Below are 20,244 nucleotides of genomic sequence, written 5' to 3' on the forward strand. Positions count from 1 at the left end.
TTCCTCCACCAACCTTAGGACAGCCAGGGGTTGGGCACCTGTCCCTAATCAGACTCTATTCTGAGACTGTGTGGAACAATGCAGGCCCTGAGAATGCAGACCCTGAGAATGCAGGATGCTTGAAGCCAGGCTGTGTTCCCCTTCCTCAGTCTTCAGAGTTCCTACACAGTCTGTCCTCAGCTTCCGGGCCTTACCCAAGCCCTCTCCAATGGAGTCCTCTTGCTCAGAGAGACAGAGAGAGAGGCTACCTCCATTTCTTGTAGCTACAAGGCATACTTAAAGAATAAATTTTTGGTAAATAATTCTTCCTGTGTATAAGTCCTGTTTTTGTTTCCACTTGAATTGTATGTACCTGTGGGCAGTACCCGCTTCCTCCTGAGCCCAGAGCTTGGTGTGGCTTAATGGCAAGAAGGGGGCTTTGGAGCCAGAGGGCTTGAGCATGAGGCTCAGCCCAGCGCTCACCCACTGTGGGGCTTGGTTTCATCATGTGGCATCTTTAGTCTGGACTCTGCATTTGTAAAGTGGGTGTGATGCTTAGAATGGTTACCCTCCTTCCAGGCTGCAGGGCCTATGTGAGGGTCCCATGAGTTACCTGGGAACCAGTCTGAAGGGACCTTATCTCCTTCATATTCAGCAAACAGAAGCCAATACCACCCTGGTCCCAAGGAGGAGACACACAAGCAGACAGGTGATTGTACTGGTTGGCTGTACAGGCATGCAACAGAGGCAGGCACACAGGAGTTCAGAAGGGCCTCACACTTGGTTTATGCTCTGTTCTCACCATCTTGAAATTCTCAACAATTTTGAACAAGGGGTCCTGCACTTTCATTTTCCACTGGGCCTGAAAATTATTTAGTTATTAAAATACTGTGATTTTAATCACATACTCTGATTAAAATACTGTGTGAACTGAGAGCACATACAGTGTGAGTCCATTTGTATGAAGTGTGAAAACAGGTGACACTAATCTAAAGGGTAGAGGTAGGGGTGGCAGTTATGGGGGCTGAGTGAGGAGGGAGCGGGGTGGGGGACAGTGAACAGAAAAGGCCTTGGAAGGCTTCAGTGGGTCCAAGAATGTTCTGTTTCTTGCTTTGGAAGCTGGTTATGCAGGTGTGCTCACTTGGTAAAAATTCATCTAGATCAGCACATGATCTGTGCACATTTCTGTGTGTGTGTTACACTTCAGTACAAAGTTAAGAGAAAATGTGTGGAAGGACATGCATGTAGTAAAAGGAAGTACAAGGTACTTAGGATGCTCAGAAAAGGCTTCCTAGAGGTGGGATCTGAAGAAAGTCCTGAAGAAGCAAGAGGCAGAGGCTGGGGTGGGGTGAGGGGAGCTGTTCCTGCAGCAGAAAGGCAGGCCTTTCTGGGGACGATCAGAGGCACAGCTCAGGAGAGCATGGGCTCTGCCTGGGAGCTGGACATGAAGTAGGCAAGAGACACAAAGGGTGTTCTGTACACATCTTTGCAGGCCTGCTGAGGCCTTGGATTCTGCTCTGGGCAGTAAAAAGCCATGAAAGATGCTGAGTTCAAGACTTCAAGACTCGAGTTGCAGTGTGGAGGGCAGACTAGGGCAGAAATGGGAAGTGGGGAGACACTGGCCTTCTCAAGGCCACGGGACTTTCCTAGGTGAGTAGTGAAAGGAGTTTGGGCTGGTGGAATGTAGAAAAGGAAATGAATTCGAGACAGCTTTTCTAAATGTTACATTGGGTGATTTTACCTTATGACCACAAATTCTTTGACATTTATCCCATCAAAAAATAGACTCTAATTCCCCCATCTCTTGAATATGGGCTGGCTTTAGTGACTTGCTTGTGATGAATAAAATGTGGGTGAAGTGATGCTATGTGACTACTAAGGCTGGATTAGAAAAGGTGGTACTGCTTCCAGTTGGCTCTCCCTTGGTACCCAGCCACCATGCTGTAAGGAAATCTAGGTGAGAGAAGAGCTCACATATACGTGTTCTGGCTGACCACTCTTCTGAGGTCTCAGGCAACAGCTAACCTCAAGTCTAGAGTTGTCCATGAAGAGGTTTTCAAGATGACTGCAATTGCATGTGATTCTGAGGACTCCCTGTCAACCTCCAGAACCGTGATTTGTGCCATTAAGTTTGGGTGGTTTGTTGGCACCAAGAAAATAGCACCCTTCACTATTTTTTTTTTTTTTTTTGCACCCTTCACTATTAAGAAGACTTTTCAGAAGAGCTTAAAAAATTCCCAACATCCAGGCTAGGTCCAAGCTTTAATATTCTTCTGAGCCCCAACATGTAGTCAGGGTTGAGAAGCGCTACTGTAAACCAACCCTAAGGCTTGAGCTGGGTTAATTCCACGCATTGCCCCTCATTCCCCCTCTTTCCCTTACACAACTCCTTTTGTCCTTGTCACTGGTTTCCATCTTCAGTTCCTGGTAGATAAAAGTGATCCATTTAAGCAACAGGAACTTTAAAATCAGTGCTTTAGTCCTTGATGCATGAGATGTTTATTTTTAAAGCAGCGAAGGAGAATGGATATGCAAGGGAAGCAGGGAAGGTCCCAGGGGTAGGAGTGTGAATAAGGTTGCTAGATAAAATACAGGAGGACAAGGTAATTTGAATTTCAGATAAACAATGAAGATTTTTAAGTATGATCCAAATATTACATGCATGCATGAGATGCTCCAATTATTATATAGACCTACTAAAAATTATATATTGTTTATCTGAAATTCAAATTTAACCATGTTTCCATGTTTTTATTTGCTAAATCTGGCAACCCTAGGTGTGAAGCCAGGTTAAGGTATATTTAGGCCTCAATCGGAGAAGGCAATGGCAACCCACTTCAGTACTCTTGCCTGGTAACTCCCATGAACGGAGGAGCCTGGTAGGCTGCAGTCCATGGGGTCTCGGAGAGTCAGACATGACTGAGTGACTTCACTTTCACTTTTCACTTTCATGCATTGGAGAAGGAAATGGCAACCCACTCTAGCGTTCTTCCCTGGGGAATCCCAAGGATGGAGGAGCCTGGTAGGCTGCCGTCTATGGGGTCGCACAGAGTCGGACACAACTGAAGCGACTTAGCAGCAGCAGCAGCAGCAGGCCTCAATAGAGGAGGGACATCTATAGGTTTCTGAGTCCTCCAATGCCAGGGTAAAAAGCACTCAGAAATCTCCAGATCACTCCCCTTGTTGGGGAAAAGTGAAGCTCCAAGACAGGAAGTAATAAATCCAAAACAGGCAGCTCTTAATTTGCACAATATTATGTTAACTAAACCCATGCAAATATTTATTGTTTTGTTGCAATAAATATTTGCATGCAGGTTTTTGCAATGACATAAATTTTCAGATCAGTTGGGTAATGCCTGGGAAAGCAATTGCTGGGTAGAGGGGCTTCCCTAGTGGCTCAGATGGTAAAGAATCTGACTGCAATATAGGAGCCCCGGTTCAATCTCTGGGCTGGGAAGATTCCCTAGGAAAGGGAATGGCTACCCACTCCAGTATTCCTTCCTGGAGAATTCCATGGACAGAGGAGCCTAGCAGGCTACAGTCCATGGGGTCTCAAAGAGTCAGACACCACTGAGAGATTAACTAACACACACACACACACACACACACACACACACGGTTAAGTCTAAGTTTAACCTTGTGCAAAATCAAAAAACTGTCTTCCAAACTGGCTGTTACCATTTTATATTCCTATGTAATGGAAGAGAGTTCCTGTTGCTCCATATCCTAGTCAGAAATTGGCATCATCTGTTTGCTGGATTGTAGCAGTTCTAGTAGACGTGTAACAGTATCTCATTGTTATTTTAATTTGCATTTACCTATGATAAATGATGCTGAACATTTTTTACATGCTTATTTGATATCTACGTATCTTCTTTGATGAAGTGTCTATTCATATCTTTTGACTTTTTTTAAAAAATTGGGTTGTCTGTGTTCTCTGTTAAACTTTGAGTTCTTTCTTTTTCTGCATACGAGTCCTTTATCAGGTATGTTATTTGAAAATATTTTCTCCCAATCTGTGGGTTATTTTTCACATTCTTTTAGCAATATATTTTGCAGAGCAAATGTTTTCAATTTATCTATTTTGCCAAACGCAAGGTCATGAAGATTTTCTCTTATATTTCCTTCTAGAAGTTTTATAGTTTTGTATTTTACATTTCAAATTGCCAACATCTGTTGGATTATAGAAAAAGCAAGAGAGTTCCAGAAAAACATCTACTTCTGCTCTATTGATTTTGCCAAAGCCTTTGACTGTGTGGATCATAAAACTGGAAAATTCTTCAAGAGATGAGAATACCAGACCATCTTACCTGCCTCCTGAGAAATCTGTATGCAGGTCAAGAAGCAACAGTTAGAATTGAACATGGGACAATGGGCTGGTTCCAAATTGGGAAAAGAGTGCATCAAGGATATATATTGTCACCCTGCTTATTTAACTTCTATGCAGAGTACATCATGTGAAATGCCGGGCTGTATGAAGCACAGAATTTTGATTCTAGATGCTGGAATTAAGATTGCTAGGAGAAATATAAAAAACCTCAGCTACACAGATGACACTACTCTTATGGCAGAAAGTGAAGAGGAAGTAAAGAACCTCTTGATGAAAGTGAAAGAGGCGAGTGAAAAAGTTGACTTAAAACTCAGCATTCAAAAAACTAAGATCATGGCATCACATTCCATCCCTTCATGGCAAATAGATGGGGAAATGATGGAAACACTGACAGGCTTTATTTTTTTGGGCTCCAAAATCACTGCAGATGGTGACTGCAGTCATGAAATTAAAAGACGCTTATTCTTTGGAAGAAAAGCCATGACCAACCTAGACGGTGTATTAAAAAGCAGAGACATTACTTTGCTGACAAATGTCTGTCTAGTCAAAGCTATAGTTTTTCCAGTAGTTATGTATGGATGTGAGAGTTGCCCTATAAAGAAAGCTGAGCACTGAAGAATTGATGCTTTTGAACTATGGTGTTGGAGAAGACTCTGAGAGTCCCTTGGACTGCAAGGAAATCAAACCAGTCAACCGAAAGGAAATCAGTCCTGTATATTCATTGGAAGGAGTGATGCTGAAGCTGAAACTCCAATACTTTGGCCACCTGATGTGAAGAATTGACTCCTTGGAAAAGACTCTGATGCTGGGAAAGATGGAAGGCAGTAGGAGAAGGGGATGACAGAGGACGAGATGGTTGGATGGCATCATTGACTCGATGGACATGGGTTTGGGTGGACTCCGGGAGTTGGTGATGGACAGGGAGGCCTGGCGTGCTGCGGTTCATGGGGTCACAAAGAGTTGGACATGACTGAGCGACTGAACTGAACTCAACTGAAACAGAAACTCTATAGCCATTAAGCAATAACTCCTATCTCTCCTTCCCCTCCAGCCCTTAGTAACCGCCAATCTACTTTCTATCTCTATCGATTTACCTATTTTATTTTAGACATTTCATATAAGGGAAATAATATACTATTTGAACTATCGGGTCTGGCATATTTCACTTGTCTATAATTTCATATTTCAGTTTTCATAATTTTATATTCATCTTACAATACTTTTAAGGTTCATTAATGTTGTAGCATGTATCAGAACTTCCTCCTTAAGGCTGAGTAGCATTCATATACATATATACACATACACTATATATATATATACACACCACATTTTATTTATTCATTCATCACTAATGGAATTATGAATATTTTTATCTTTTGGCTACTGTGAGTAATGCTACTATGAACAGAATTGTACAAGGATTTGTTGGGGTCTCTGTTTTCAATTCTTTGGGGGACATATATCTGGGAGTAGACTTGCTGAGTGATATGGTAATTTTATGTTTAACTTTTTGTGGTACTGCTATACTTTTCCACAGAAGCTGTAACATTTCAAATTCCCACCATCAATAAAAGAGGGCTCCAATTACTCTACATCCTTGCCATCACTTATTTTCCCTTCCTTTCTTCTTTCTTACCTTCCTTCCTTTCTTTTTTTAATAATAATATATTTGTTTTATAATAGTAGTGATGAGGTTGTATTTCATAATGGTTTTGATTTGTATTTCTCTAATGATTAGGATCATTGAGCAACTTTTTCAGTGCTTATTGGCCATTTGTATAACTTCTTTGGAGAAATGTTTATTTAAGTCCTTTCATTTTCAAACTGGTTTTGTTGTTATCCTTTAAATCATGATTTATAAATATTTCCTCCCTTTGTTGTCTTTTCACTCTCTTGATAGTATCTTTTGATGCATAAATTTTTTAATTTTGATGAAGTCAAATTTACCTATATTTTCTTTCATTGCCTATGCTTTTGATGTAATATTTAAGAAACTACCAATCTCAAGATCATTAAGATGTGCCCCCATGATCTCTTCTAAGAATTTTATAGTTTTAGGTCTTATGTTTAAGTCTTGACCTCATTTTGAATTAATTTTTGTATATGGTATAAGTTAAGGGTCCAGCTTCATTCTTTTGCATATGGGATCCAGTTGTCCTGGGATAACTTGTTGAAGACACTGTCCTTTCCTCACTGAATGATTTTGGAAGCTTTGTCAAAAATCAATTTACCATATATGGGTGAGTTTATTTTTGAGATTTTTAATTTAATTACATTGGTCTACGTGTTTACATTGCTAATCACATGGTGTTTCGATTACAGCAGCTTTTTAGCTACAGGACTGGAAAAGGTCAGGTTTCATTCCAATCCTAAAGCAGGTCAATGTCAAAGAATGTTCAGACTACCACACAATTGCACTCATCTCACATGCTAGCAAGGGAATGCTCAAAATCCTTCAAGCTAGGCTTCAATAGTGCGTGAACCAACAATTTCTGGTCGTACAAGTTGGATTTAGAAAAGGCAGAGGAAATAGAGATCAAATTGCCAAATCTATAGGACCATAGAAAAAGCAAGGGAGTTCAAAAAAAAATCTACTTCTGCTTCACTGACTATGCTAAAGCCTTTGGCTGTATGGATCATAGCAAACTGTGGAAAATTCTTCGAGAGATTGGAATAGCAGACCACCTTACCTGTCTCCTGAGAAAACTACGCAGGTCAAGAAGCAACAGTTAGAACTAGAAATGAAACAATGTACTGGCTCCAAATTGGGAAAGGAGTATGTCAAGGCTGTATATTGTCACCCTGCTTACTTAACTTATATTTGGAGTACCTCATGAAAAATGCTGGACTGGATGAAGCAGGAGCTGGAATTAAGGCAATGGCAACCCACTCCAGTACCCTTGCCTGGAAAATCCCATGGACAGGGGAGCCTGGCAGGCTGCAGTCCATGGGGTCGCTAAGAGTCGGGCATGACTGAGCGACTTCACTTTCCCTTTTCACTTTCATGCATTGGAGAAGGAAATGGCAACCCACTCCAGTATTCTTGCCTGGAGAATCCCAGGGACAGAGGAGCCTAGTGGGCTGCCATCTATGGGGTTGCACAGAGTCGGACACGACTGAAGTGACTTAGCAGCAGCAGCAGCAGCAGGAGAAATATCAATAACCTCAGATATGCAAATGACACCACCACTATGGCAGAAAGCAAAGATGAACTAAAGAGCCTCTTGATGAGGGTGAAAGAGGAGAGTGAAAAAGCTGGCTTAAAACTCAACATTTAAAAAACTAAGATCATGGCATCTAGTCCCATCACTTCATGGCAAACAGATGGGGGAACAATGGAAACAGTGACAGACTTTATTTTCTTGGGCTCTAAAATCACTGCAGATGGTGATTGTGGCCATGAAATTAAAAGATGCTTGCACCTTGGAAGAAAAGCTATGACAAACCTAGACAGCATATTGAAGAGCAGAGACATTACTTTGCCAACAAAGGTCCATATAGTCAAAGCTCTTGTTTTTCCCAAAGTCGTGTATGGATGTGAGAGCTGGACTATAAAGTAGACTGAGCACTGGAGAATTGATGCTTTCGAACTGTGGTGTTGGAGAAGACTCTTGAGAGTCCCTTGAACTGCAAGGAGATCAAACCAGTCAATCCTAAAGGATATCAATCCTGAATATTCATTAGAAGGACTGAAGCCGAAGCTCCAATACTCTGGCCATCTGATGCCAAGAGCTGACTCATTGGAAAAGATTCTGATGCTGGGAAAGATTGAAGGCAGGAGGAGAAGGGGGCGACAGAGGATGAGATGGTTGAATAGCATCACCTATTCAATGGACATGTGTTTGAGTAAACCATGGGAGATAATGAAGGACAGGGAAGCCAGGCGTGTTGCAGTCCATGGGGTCACAAGGAATAGGACACGACCGAGTGACTGAACAACAACAACTTTTTAGTAAGTTTTCAACTCAGGAAGTATGAGATTTTCCCCAACTTTATTTTTTGCAAGTTTGTTTTGGCTGTTGAGAGTCCTTGCAATTCCATATGACTAGGCTGAACTTTCGTACTTCTGCAAAAAATGTCATTGGGATTTCATAAGAATTGCTTTGAATCTGTCAGTTATTTCAAGGAGAAAATTTGTATTTATCTGCTTGGGTTGCTACAAGAGAAATGTATTGTTTCAGTTCAGAAGAGTAGACGTACTTTATCAAGGTGACAGACAGCAAAGTCAGTTCTCAGGGAGAACTCCCCTTTTGTCTTGAAGATGGCTGCCTTCTCACTATGTCCCACATAGCTTGTCCTCAATGTATGTGTATGAAAAGAGTGAGCTCTCTCTTTTTTGAAAGACACTGATCCTATTGGATCAGGACCTCACCCTTGTGACCTCATTTAACCCTCAATACTTCCATAAAGGACCTACCTCCAAATACAGTACATTGAAGGTCAGGGCTTCAACATATAAATTTTGGGAGACATTCAGTTCACAACAGTTTTCATCTTAACTATAGTACCTCAGTTTAACTTCAGTCTTACAATCCATAAACATAGAGTTTTTCCATTTATTTGTGTTTCATTTAATTTCTTTCAATAATGTTTTATAGTTTTTAGTTCAGAATTCTTGTGCTTCCTTATACTCATCACTAAGTATTTTATTCTTTTTTATGCTAATGTAAATGGAATTGTTTCCTTAATTTCCTTTTCAGATTGTTCTCTGCTAGTGTATATAAGTTTAACTGATTTTTGTCTGTTGATTCTGTGTTCTGCAACTTTTTTATTACTTTAACATGCTTTTTTTCTTCTGGATTCGTTACAATTTTCTACATATAAGATCATATCATCTACCAATAGATATAGTTTTACACCTCTCTCCCTTTGGCATTGTTTTATTTCCTTATCTTATCCAATTTCTTTGACTAGAACTTCCAGTACTATGATGAATAAAAGTGATAAAAGCAGACATACTTATCTTGTTCCGGATCTCAGAGGAAAAACTTTCAGTCTTTCCCCCTGGGGTATGTTAGACATAGGCTTTTCATATATGGCCTTTATAAGGTTGAGGAAGTTTCTTTCTCTTCCCAGTTCATTGAGTGTTTTTATAAGGATGTTGAATTTTTGTCAAATGCTTTTTTCTGCATCAACTGAGATTACCATGCAGTTTTTTCCCCTTTCATTCTATTAATGTGGTATATCGTTTTGATTGATTTTCATATGGTGAACTACCTTTGGGTTCCTGGGATAAATTCCACATGATGCTAGTGTATAATCCTTGTATTATGGTCATAAATTCAGGATTCATTGTGTTAGTATTTATTGAGAGATTCTGCATTTATAGTAATAAGGGACATTGGTCTGTAGTTTTCTTTCAGTGTCTTGGTCTTGCTGACCTCAAAGGTGTTCCCTCTTTCTTACTTTTTTATAAGTGTTTGAGAAGAATTGGTGCTAATTCTTCTTTAAATGTTTAAAATTCACCTTTGAAGCCATCTGGATTTTTCTTTGTTGGGAAGATTTTGATTATTGATTTATTCTCCTTAGCTGTTAATTGGCTTTCATTGTTTTCTGTTTCTTCTTGAGTCAGTTTTATTAGTTTTTGTTTTTTTCTAGGAATTTGTTCCTTTCATCTTGTTTCTACAGTTGTTCATAGTGTTCTCATGTTCTTTGTTTCTTTTTGTAAAGTTGTAATTTTGTCCCATTTTTATTTCTGATTTTAGTAGGAGTCTTCTCTCTTTTTCTTAATTTAGGTTGTCAGTTTTATTAATCTTTCCAAGAGCCAATTTTGGTTTCACTGGTATTCTCTGTTGTTTTTCTATTTTCTGTTTGTCTCTTCGTTATTTCTTTCTTCTGCTAGCTTTGGATCTTGTTTTTCTCTTTCTAGTTCCTTAAAGTACAGTTAGGTTATTGATATATTAGTTTGCTAGGGCTACTATAACAAAATACCATAGACTGATGATCTACACAGCAGAAATTCATTTTCTCACAGTTACAGAGGATGGTATTCCAACATCAAGGTGTGAAGGGGGTTGGCTAACTCTGAGGCCTTGCAGTTGGATGCCTTCTTGCTGATTCTGCATGTGTTTATGCTTGTGGCATGCATGCCTCTGGCTTTTCTTAGTGTCTCCAAATTTCCATTTTACTTTCAATTCTTCTGTGATTTTCATTCTAAAGTGAGTCACTTGTAGACAGCATATAGAACCAAATACTTAGAAGATAAATGTATTTACCCTTCTACTGGAGCTGGGGGTGGGTCAGCTTCCCACAGGCACAGGAGCTAAACAGGCTAGGTTTGAATACCTGAATGAAGGGAGATAGGATGGGGCTTCCCTGATAGCTCAGTTTGTAAAGAATCCGCCTGCAATGTAGGACACCCTGGTTCCATTCCTGGGTCGGGAGGATCTGCTGGAGAAGGGATAGGCTACTCACTCTAGTATTCTTGGGCTTCCCTGGTGGCTCAGCTGGTAAAGAATCCGCCTGCAATGCGGGAGAGGGAGACCTGAGTTCGATCCTTGGGTTGGGATGATCTCCTGGAGAAGGGAAATGCTACCCACTCCAGTATCCTGGAGAATTCCACGTGCGGTATAGTCCACGGGGTCTCAAAGAGTCGGACACAACTGAGCGACTTTCACTTTCAGGGTGGGCAGCTGCCAACATCCATTAGAAACGGTGAAAGTGAGAACTGGGCGACCAGAGCAGAAGCTAGTGAAGTAGCTGAGGATACACAGATGATGGTGGTGTTAGAGCAGTCGGAGACGGCCAGTTTCAGAGGAATTGGATGTTTGATATGTAGTAAGAAAAGACAGCAATTAACATTCACCATCTGCCCAAATTTTCCTTCCTTTTTTCTTTGAAGCAAATGGAAAAAGAGTGTATCTGAATTGGGGAGCTGGCCAGAAGGGAAGAGAAGTCTAGCAAGCAGGTACACCAGGGTGAGAACTGAAGTTCTCTGTTAAGTACTGGAGCAGAGATGATTATTACGCCAAGGCCCATTCCATTCATTATTAACTGAGTGCCTACTGTGTACAAAGGCTATACTAGAAAGAGGTCACAGGAGTTTGAAATAAGAGGAAAAGTTTGGGCAACGTTATCCTTGAAGTCTCTTAAACAGCCCATACATAGCAATATATTAATTAAAGCACAATACCTTTATATATGTAAATGTTATGTGTGCAGTAATTAATACACAGGCAAAATTTAATTGCATATTTTAATTCATTAAACAGGTACAGTGAAAGGTTGAATTTGTTTAAATTAAATAGGCTTATAAAGCAGTATTAGTACACGAATTAAGCTCCTACGGCCAAATACAGCGCTCAACGACTGAGTGCATATATGGGACACAAGGCCAAGGTAGGTATCCTGTCCGTGAACTAACGGTCTATCCTCCCTAGAATGAAAGTTTCCAGGCAGCGTAGCCTCAGTATAAGCCAGCCGCCACTGCGCCGCTCCTGCACCACGTGACTCACCGGGGGCGGGACGAAGGGCGGAGGCTGCGTGCGCTTCCCAGCGTGCCGCGCAGGGCGGGGCGAGGGGCGGGGCCTACGGAGGAGGCGCGGAGGAGGCGCGGCCGCCACAGGACGCGTCCCTCGGCCCAGCTACCGGATCGGCGTTTCTCGCCTTCAACGGCCGGCCTGCTGCTCCGAGCCCGCGGCGGCGGCGGCGGCTGCAGCGGCGGGCGGCATGAGCGTGTGAGATGCGGCCGCGGGCAGCCCGGACGAGAGCAGCGGTCGCCGCGGTAGCGGAGAAGGCGGGCGCGGCCTCCTCAGCGCGGGGCGCGCAGTGCATGAGGGCGAGCACGCGGGCGCTGGGCAGCCGCCGGCCACGCCGCTTCCATAAACACTTGTTTAGGACTCGTTCGCCCCGCTGAGGCCCCGGCATCCCCTTCATGGAGGCCCCGCCAGACCCCAGGCCCCACGCCTCGGCCGCGGCTCCGCTGCGCGCCCCGGAGGTGGCGCGGCTCCGTGAGGAGCAGGAAAAGGTAACAGGCCGCTCTCCGTCCGCGCTTAAGCCAGTGGTTTCTGGAGGCGCCCGCTCCCCGGCGCGTCCTTGGCGCCCGGTTTCCCCTCCCCGTGGCTGGGGCCTGACCCCCGGCCGACCCCCTGCAGCCCTCAGTGGGCCGCAGCCTTTTGGTCTGGGCCCAGGCCCCCCGGACTCGGAACGAGGGAGAAGCGTAGCCTCTAGGCCTGAAAGCGTGTTAGGAGAAACTTTTGTCACGTGCTTTTGTTGTCTTTTGTCTGGGACCCCTCGACCTTCGAAGGGAGGGGAGAGTTGCGGGAAAAGAGATGTAATAATCTGTTTAACTTCTGTATGAAAGTGGGTTTTAAACCTTAATGCGTACAGCGATGCGTGGGAATATTCTTGGTGAAGGACACGGATGTAAATGGAAGAGTTCACCTTATTTTTTAAGCCATTTCTCTAATCGTTGCTAAAATGTATACTCTCTTGCAGTGGTAACGCTTCTTGTGCATTTCTAGGTTTAGTTTCGTATATGTAAAAATTGAATGGTGTTTTGTTAAATTTTAACTTCAATTATATAAATGTTTTGATCTTCTAATAAACAGGAGAGAAAGTTTTGTATTTCCTAATGGGATTGCATACGAAGTATACCAATTTAAGAAATACAGTATTTTAATCTGAGATTTTTAATCTGAGATTTTTTTTACCCCTCTGGGTTCCTTATCATTTATTTCTCACCATCTCCGAAAGTTTGAGATTCTTACTTTGAAAGGCAACTTTCAATTTACTTAATATATGTCTTGTGATCTTATTGAGATTATCGTGGTTATAAAGGTTAGGAAGTTGTTCAAAAGCTGTAGACACTGGGAATCCCTAACTTTTCTATTGAGCATTTCTGTATAAAAATGACTACTTACATGGGTAAACAAATCTTTAGCTGGATGAGGGACTTTTCATAGAACCTAAAAAATCCTGGTTTACTTGGAAATAACCTGCTAGGATAAATTGTGGGAACCTTTCCTACTGTATTCTGTTTGTTCTAAATTATTTCTTGTGTTGGATTTCACTTTCTGAGAGCCGTTTTTCCTCGGCTTTTTTCAAATTGGGGGTTTAAAAATTCAGGTTCACTGACTGCATTTAAATTGTAAGACAATTTTTTTTACCCCCCTCCCCCCCCCCCCCCCCCCAGAGAAGAAAAAAGAAAAGACAGTCCTTCATGAAACCAATTTCTGGCAAAAACTATTTACATTTTTTATTTTAGAAAATGTGAAACAGACCCTGGAAAAAGAGTTTTCCTATTGCCCTTCTTTCTGCTCAGGAATTAACTCTCTCCTCCTTCATAGTTTATGTTTGCATACTGCTGACTTGATATGTTTTCTCCCACTTGGCATGTTGAAAAGAGAAATCCTTAGTTTTGTTCTGATGTTAGTGAGCCTGGAATACAAAGGATACGGTTCTGAGTGCTCTGAACAGCTTTCGGGTCTGGTATCCAGTTGCATTGAAACCTCACTTCTCAGTTCCAGTCCTGTAGGAACCCAAATAGCAGTTTCAGTAGAAAGTTGAGTATGTTACCAAATTACTTTTCTGTGCAGTGTTAATGTTATTTTCACCTCCCTGGTGACTCAGCTGGTAAAGAGTGCCTGTAATGTGGGAGGTCAGGGTTCTCTCCCTGGGTGGGAAAAATCCCCAGGAGAAGGAAATGACAACCCACTTCAGTATTCTTGCCTGGAAAATCCTATGGACGGAGGAGCCTGGTGGGCTACAGTCCATGGGGCTGCAAAGAGTCCGACGCGACTGAGTGATGTAAATCAGTGTTATTTTGGCATATAAAACAAGCATGTGCTTGTCTGTCATGGATGTGTAAGATCATTCTCACTTCATGATAAAGCCTCTGAGTAAATAGCAACAAATATTTTAACCAGTCTGCTTCAGTGGACAGGAGAGACCCATAAGGCCACAAAATACACAGGTTAGTTAGCTGTCCTTTAATTACAGTTCAGTGTGGGAAAACTTTATCTAGTAAATAGTTAATAAATAAGTCATATTTTTGTGAGGGATCTAGCAGCTGTAGGAGTACAGTGAACTCTAGTAGGAAGTGTTGGGACACCGAAGTTAAAAGGGGAAAAAAGACAGCAGTGTAGCAGTTAGTATTACTTTATGTAAGTCTAATTAAATGTGCTTTAGGACTTGCTTTTCCCTACAAGGACTCTGTGAAAGAATAAAATACGAAGAAAATGATTTGAATGACCCCCCCCGCCAGTTTTGGTAGCTAGCTGCTGCTAAGTTACTTCAGTCGTGTCTGACTCTGTGCGACCCCATAGACGGAAGCTCACCAGGCTCCCCGGTCCCTGGGATTCTCCAGGCAAGAACACTGGAGTGGATTGCTATTTCCTTCTCAGTGAATGAAAGTGAAAAGTGAAAGTGAAGTAGCTCAGTTGTGTTCGACCCTTAGCCACCCCATGGACTGCAGCCTACCAGGCTCCTCGGTCCATGGGATTTTTTTTTTTTGGTCCATGGGATTTTACAAGCAAGAGTACTGGAGTGGGTTGCCATTGTCTTCTCATGTAGCTAGCTGCTGCTGCTGCTGAGACAAATGAGCTCTTTATATTCAATGGATACCTTTGGTTCAGGCCATTGTTTTCTCTGGAAATCTTGATTAACAATGGCTCCTAGATCAAGAGGCTTTCCTGATAGTTTAGTTGGTAAAGAATCTGCTTGCAGTGCAGGAGGTCTCAGTTCAAGTCCTGGATCAGGAAGATCTGCTGGAGAAGGGATAGGTTACCCACTCCAGTATTCCTGGTCTTCCCTTTTGACTCAGCTGGTAAAGAATCTGCCTGCAATGTGGGAGATCTGGGTTCGATCCCTGGGTTGGGAACATCAAGCTTTTACCTGGCTAGATAGAGATGGTTTAAATGTTGCTCATAAATTTTTTGCTTTTTAATTCAAGTAAGGAATATAACACATTTTACCTTGGTTCCATCTCTCTGTTTTTTCCTTGATTGTCCTTTGGAGCATTGAGTAACAAGGAAAAATAGTAATGTAAGGGGAAAGACAGAGGAGAGGCAAGGATGATCCACAACTTCAATGAATGACATTGGTAGTAAATGGATAGGAGCAAGTATTTAAATATTGTTCTCATTAATGGCATCACTGCTGACATTTTCAAAAAAATATTTTTGGTGAAAACTTCTGTTTGGTTTATTTTTAAGAATCTAGCAAAAAGACATGCACAGAAAGGTTTCCTGCAGATTTGTTTATAATAATGAAAAAAGCTAAAAATTCAACATTAGGGGATTGGTATGAGGAGACTTTTATGCAGTTATTAAAAATTATAGAACAGGTGAAAAAAAATTATAGAACAGTATGTGGTGTGGTTAATTACGTTTATGTGTGTTAGAATGGCCAAAAGTTTGTTCAGGTATGAACTTTTTGGCCAATCCAGTATATACATATTAACACTTTATATAGGTGAGTGAAGTTGCTCAGTCGTGTCCGACTCTTCGCGACCCCGTGGATTGTAGCCTACCAGGCTCCTCAGTCCATGGAATTTTCCAGGCAAGAGTACTGGAGTGGGTTGCCATCTCCTTCTCCAGGGGATCTTCCCAACCCAGGGATTGAACCCGGGTCTCCTGCACTACAGGCAGACGCTTTACTGTCTGAGCAATGTACCACTAAATGTTTTAAAAGCACACAATTTCATTTCTTATTTACCTAAAAGTGAGTGCATTGAATAGGATTTTTTTTACCTAATTAATGAAAGCTGGGATGTTGTATCTTTTAATTGCTAAATACTTTCTGGGCCTAACAAATGGTTCTTTGTTGGTTTGAACACCAGTTAGGCAGGTTTATTTCTTTTTCTGGAGTGGATTGATGCAGTTTATTCAAATATCTATCCTAGATGGTTGCCTTTTCTTTTTCCTTGGAGATTTTATTTACTGTTAATTCTCAGAAGATACAGGGACAAGAGGGAACTTGGATCATCCCCACCCCCCACCCGCTTTTTTCGTTTAACTAAATCAGTTTTTACCAACATTAGTGAAGTATCTGGTGGAAAAAATTAAATCTACTTAGGAGCCTCTCTGGACTAATCTATTTGTTTCTAGGTATTTTTAAATTTCTTTTTGATTTTTTTTCAGTTATCCATTGGTTATTTAGTAGCATGTTGTTCAGCCTCTATGCATTTGTGTTTTTCTTCATGTAATTGATTTCTAATCTCATGGCGTTGTGGTCAGAAAAGATTCTTGATACAATTTTAATTTTCTGAGATTTACTGAGGCTTGAGTTGTAATAGCTCAGTTGGTAAAAAATCTGGCTGCAATGCAGGAGACCTTGGTTTGATTCCTGGGTTGGGAAGATCCGCTGGAGAAAGGATAGGCTACCCACTAGTATTCTTGGGCTTCCCTGGTGGCTCAGCTGGTAAAGAATTCACCTGCGATGCGGGAGACCTGGGTTCGATCCCTAAGTTGGGAAGGTCCCCTAGAGAAAGAAAAGGCTACCCACTCCAGTATTCTGGCCTGGAGAATTCAATGGACTGTATAGTCCATGGGGTTACAAAGAGTTGGACACAACTGAGTGACTTTCACTTTGATGATTTTAATTTTCTGAGATTTACTGAGGCTTGATTTGTGACCCAAGAGGGTGGAGAATGTTCTCTGTGCACTTAAGAAGAACGTGTATGCTGCTGCTTTCAGACGGAATGTCCTATAAATATCAGTTAAGTCTATCTGGTCTAGTGTGTTATTTAAGGCTTGTGTTTCCTTATTAATTTTTTTGTTTGGATGAGCTATCCTTTGGTGTAAGGTGGACTGTTAAAGTCCCCCACTATTATTGTGTTACTGTTGATTTCCTGTTCTATGGTATAGTTAGCATTTGCCTTGTGTATTGAGGTGCTCCTGTATTGAGTGCATATCTATTTACAACTGTCATATTGTCTTGTTGGATTAATCCCTTGATCATTATGTAGTGTCCAAATTATAATTTCTTGTAATTGTCTTTGTTTTAAAGTTATTTTGTCTGATATGAGTATTGCTACTTCAACTTTCTTTTGATTTCCTTTTGCATGGAATATCTTTTTCCATCCCCTCACTTCCAGTCTGTATGGGTCCCTGGGTTTAAAGTAGGTCTCTTGTAGACAGTGTGTATATGGATCTTGTTTTTGTATCCATTTAGCCAATCTGTGTCTTTTGGTTGGAGCATTTAATCCACTTATATTTAAAAGGTAATTATTGATTTGTATGTTCCTTTTGACATTTTCTTAATTGTTTTGGGTTTGTTTCTGTAGGTCTTTTTCTTCTCGTGTGTTTCCCACCTAGAGAAAGGCCTGTAGCATTTATTGTAAAGCTGTTTTGGTGGTGATGAATTCTCTTAGCTTTTGCTCCTCCTCAAAGCTTTTGATTTCTCTCTTGAATGTGAATGAGATCCTTGCTGGGTAGGGTAATCTGCAGGTTTTCCCCTTTCATCACTTTGAATATATTTTGCCATTCACTTCTGGCCTGCAGAGTTTGTGTTGAAAAATCAGCTGATAACCTTATGGGGATTCCCTTGTATGTTATTTGTTGCTTTTCCCTTGCTGGTTTTTATATTTTTTCTTTGAATTTAGTTTTTGTTGGTTTGGTTAAATGTGTCTTGATGTGTTTCTTCTTGGGCTAATCCTGTATGGGATTCTCTGACCTTCCTGGACTTGGGTGACTATTTCCTTCCTCATGTTAGGGAAGTTTCCAACTATAATCTCTTCAAATGTTTGTTCAGATCGTTTCTGTTTCTTTTCTTCTGGGACCCCCGTAACACAAATGTTGGTGCCCTTCATGTTGTCCCACAGGTCTTTGAGACCGTTCTTATTTCTTTTCAGTCTTTCTCTTTATTCTGCTCCTTGGCAGCTGTTTGCAGCATCCTGTTTTCCAACTCACTCATCCGTCCTTCTGCCTCAGTTATTCCCTTGATTCCTTCTAGTGTATTTTTTCATTTTAGTTACTGTGTTGCTCATCACTGTTTGTTCTTTAATTCTTCTAGGTCCTTGTTGAATATTTCTTGTATCTTCTTGATCCATGACTCCACTCTGTTTCTAAGATCTTGGATCATCTTTACTAACATTACTCTGAATTCTTTTTCAAGTACCTTGCCTATTTCCTCTTCATTTATTTGGTCTTGTGGATTTTTGCCTTGCTACTTTGTCTGCAGCATGTTTCTGTGTTGTCTGATTTTGTCTAACTTACTGTGTTAGGACTTCCCTGGTGGCTCAGATGGTAAAGCGTCTGCCTACAATGTGGAATACCTGGGTTCGATCCCTGGGTTGGGAAGATCCTCTGGAGAAGGCAGTGGCAACCCACTCCAGTACTCTTGCCTGGAAAATCCCATGGATGGAGGAGCCTGGTAGGCTATAGTCCATGGGGTTGCAAAGAGTCAGACAAAACTGAGCAGCTAAGCTAAACTTACTGTGTTTGTGGTCTCTCTTTCGAAGGCTGCAGGGTTGCAGTTCCTCTTGTTTCTGGTGTCTGCCCCTTGGTGGGTGAGGTTGGTCCAGGGGCCTGTGTCGACTTCCTGGTGGGAGGTAGTGTGCCTGTGCTTTGGTGGGTGGAGTTGAGTCTTGTCTCTCGGACAGGCAGGGCTGCATCAGGTGGTGTGTTTTGGAGTGTTTGTGAGCTCAGTACCCTGGAGAAGGAAATGGCATCCCATTCCAGTGTTCTTGCCTGGGGAGTCTCATGGACAGAGGAGCCTGGAGGGCTGCGGTCCATGGGGTTGCCAAGAATTGAACACGACTGAAGTGACTTAGCACACACGCACAGGAGCTTAGTATGACTTTAGGCAGCCTGTCTGCTGATCGATGGGACTGTGTTCCTGTCTTGCTGGTTGTTTGGCATAAAGCGTCCGGCACTGGAGCCTACAGGCAGTTGGATGGAGCTGGGTGATGGAGATCTCTGGTGGAGCTCACACTGATTAATATTTCCTTGGGCCAGGAATTTTCTGGTGGTCCAACGTCTTGGACTCAGTGCCCTTTGCGTGCCACAATCGATGGCACCTTGCTTCTGTAGCAGCCTGTATTTCTCCCGAAAACTTCCTAGTTGTGGAGCTCCTTACTCCTGTCCCTTCAGGCTCTCTCTTCACAACCAACAGCTGTCCCCTCTCTGGGTCCACTCTCCAAACCCCACTTCCCTGCACCCTGGCCCTGGCTGCAGCAGAAGATACATGACTGAGGCTAGGGTGTATAGGGCTGTAGCATGGGCCATGCCTGCAGTTCCTACTTTGTAGACTGCTTGCTGCCTTCTCCTCTGGTCACTTAGTCTCTTTTTTGCCCCAGCTCATCTCCACCGCGAATGGGCTTTTCTGAGCATGAGCTTCTCCTCACCTTCAGCTCATCTCCCAGGGTTGCAGTTCCTCCCCCTATCCTCTCTTCTTTAGTTCCTATTTATTTATTTTTCCAATTTTTATTCATTTTAGTTTTTCTTTTATGTTTTTTTAGTCTTTTTATCATCCTATGAGGCTGCGTGGGATTTTTCTTTCCTTTCATGTATTTGAGGTCATCTGCTAGTGTTTAGCGGAGAAGGCAGTGGCACCCCACTCCAGTACTCTTGCCTGGAAAATCCCATGGATGGAGGAGCCTGGTAGGCTGCAGTCCATGGGGTCGCTAAGAGTCGGACATGACTGAGCGACTTCACTTTCACTTTTCACTTTCATGCATTGGAGAAGGAAATGGCAACCCACTCCAGAGTTCTTGCCTGGAGAATCCCAGGGACGGGGGAGCCTGGTGGGCTGCCGTCTATGGGGTCGCACAGAGTCTGATACGACTGAAGCGACTTAGCAGCAGCAGCAGCAGCTAGTGTTTAGCAGGTGCTCTGTGAGAATTGTGCCGCATGTAAATGTATTCTTGACATGCTTGTGAGGAGAGGCGAATTCCATGTCTTCCATTTTTGCTATCTTGCCTCCTTCCCCAATTGTTGAAACTTGAGAAAGTTTATCTAGGGTACTGTTACCTGAAGACTCATAATCTAAGACTT

At 42.2% G+C, this 20,244-nt stretch overlaps 1 protein-coding gene across 1 annotated transcript in view; it reads left to right on the forward strand.

Moving 5' to 3' along the window:
- The first annotated feature begins 11,838 nt into the window (after window positions 1-11,838).
- Window positions 11,839-20,244, forward strand: part of URI1 (URI1 prefoldin like chaperone) — a 61,943-nt gene continuing 53,537 nt past the window's right edge. The window contains exon 1 of the mRNA XM_055554058.1: window positions 11,839-12,275. Coding sequence (XP_055410033.1) covers window positions 12,183-12,275 — 93 coding nt within the window. The 5' untranslated portion in view covers window positions 11,839-12,182. The remainder of the gene's footprint in view (window positions 12,276-20,244) is intronic.

The sequence above is a fragment of the Bubalus kerabau genome, chromosome 17, assembly GCF_029407905.1.
Source record: "Bubalus kerabau isolate K-KA32 ecotype Philippines breed swamp buffalo chromosome 17, PCC_UOA_SB_1v2, whole genome shotgun sequence".
Classification (NCBI taxonomy): domain Eukaryota; kingdom Metazoa; phylum Chordata; class Mammalia; order Artiodactyla; family Bovidae; genus Bubalus; species Bubalus kerabau.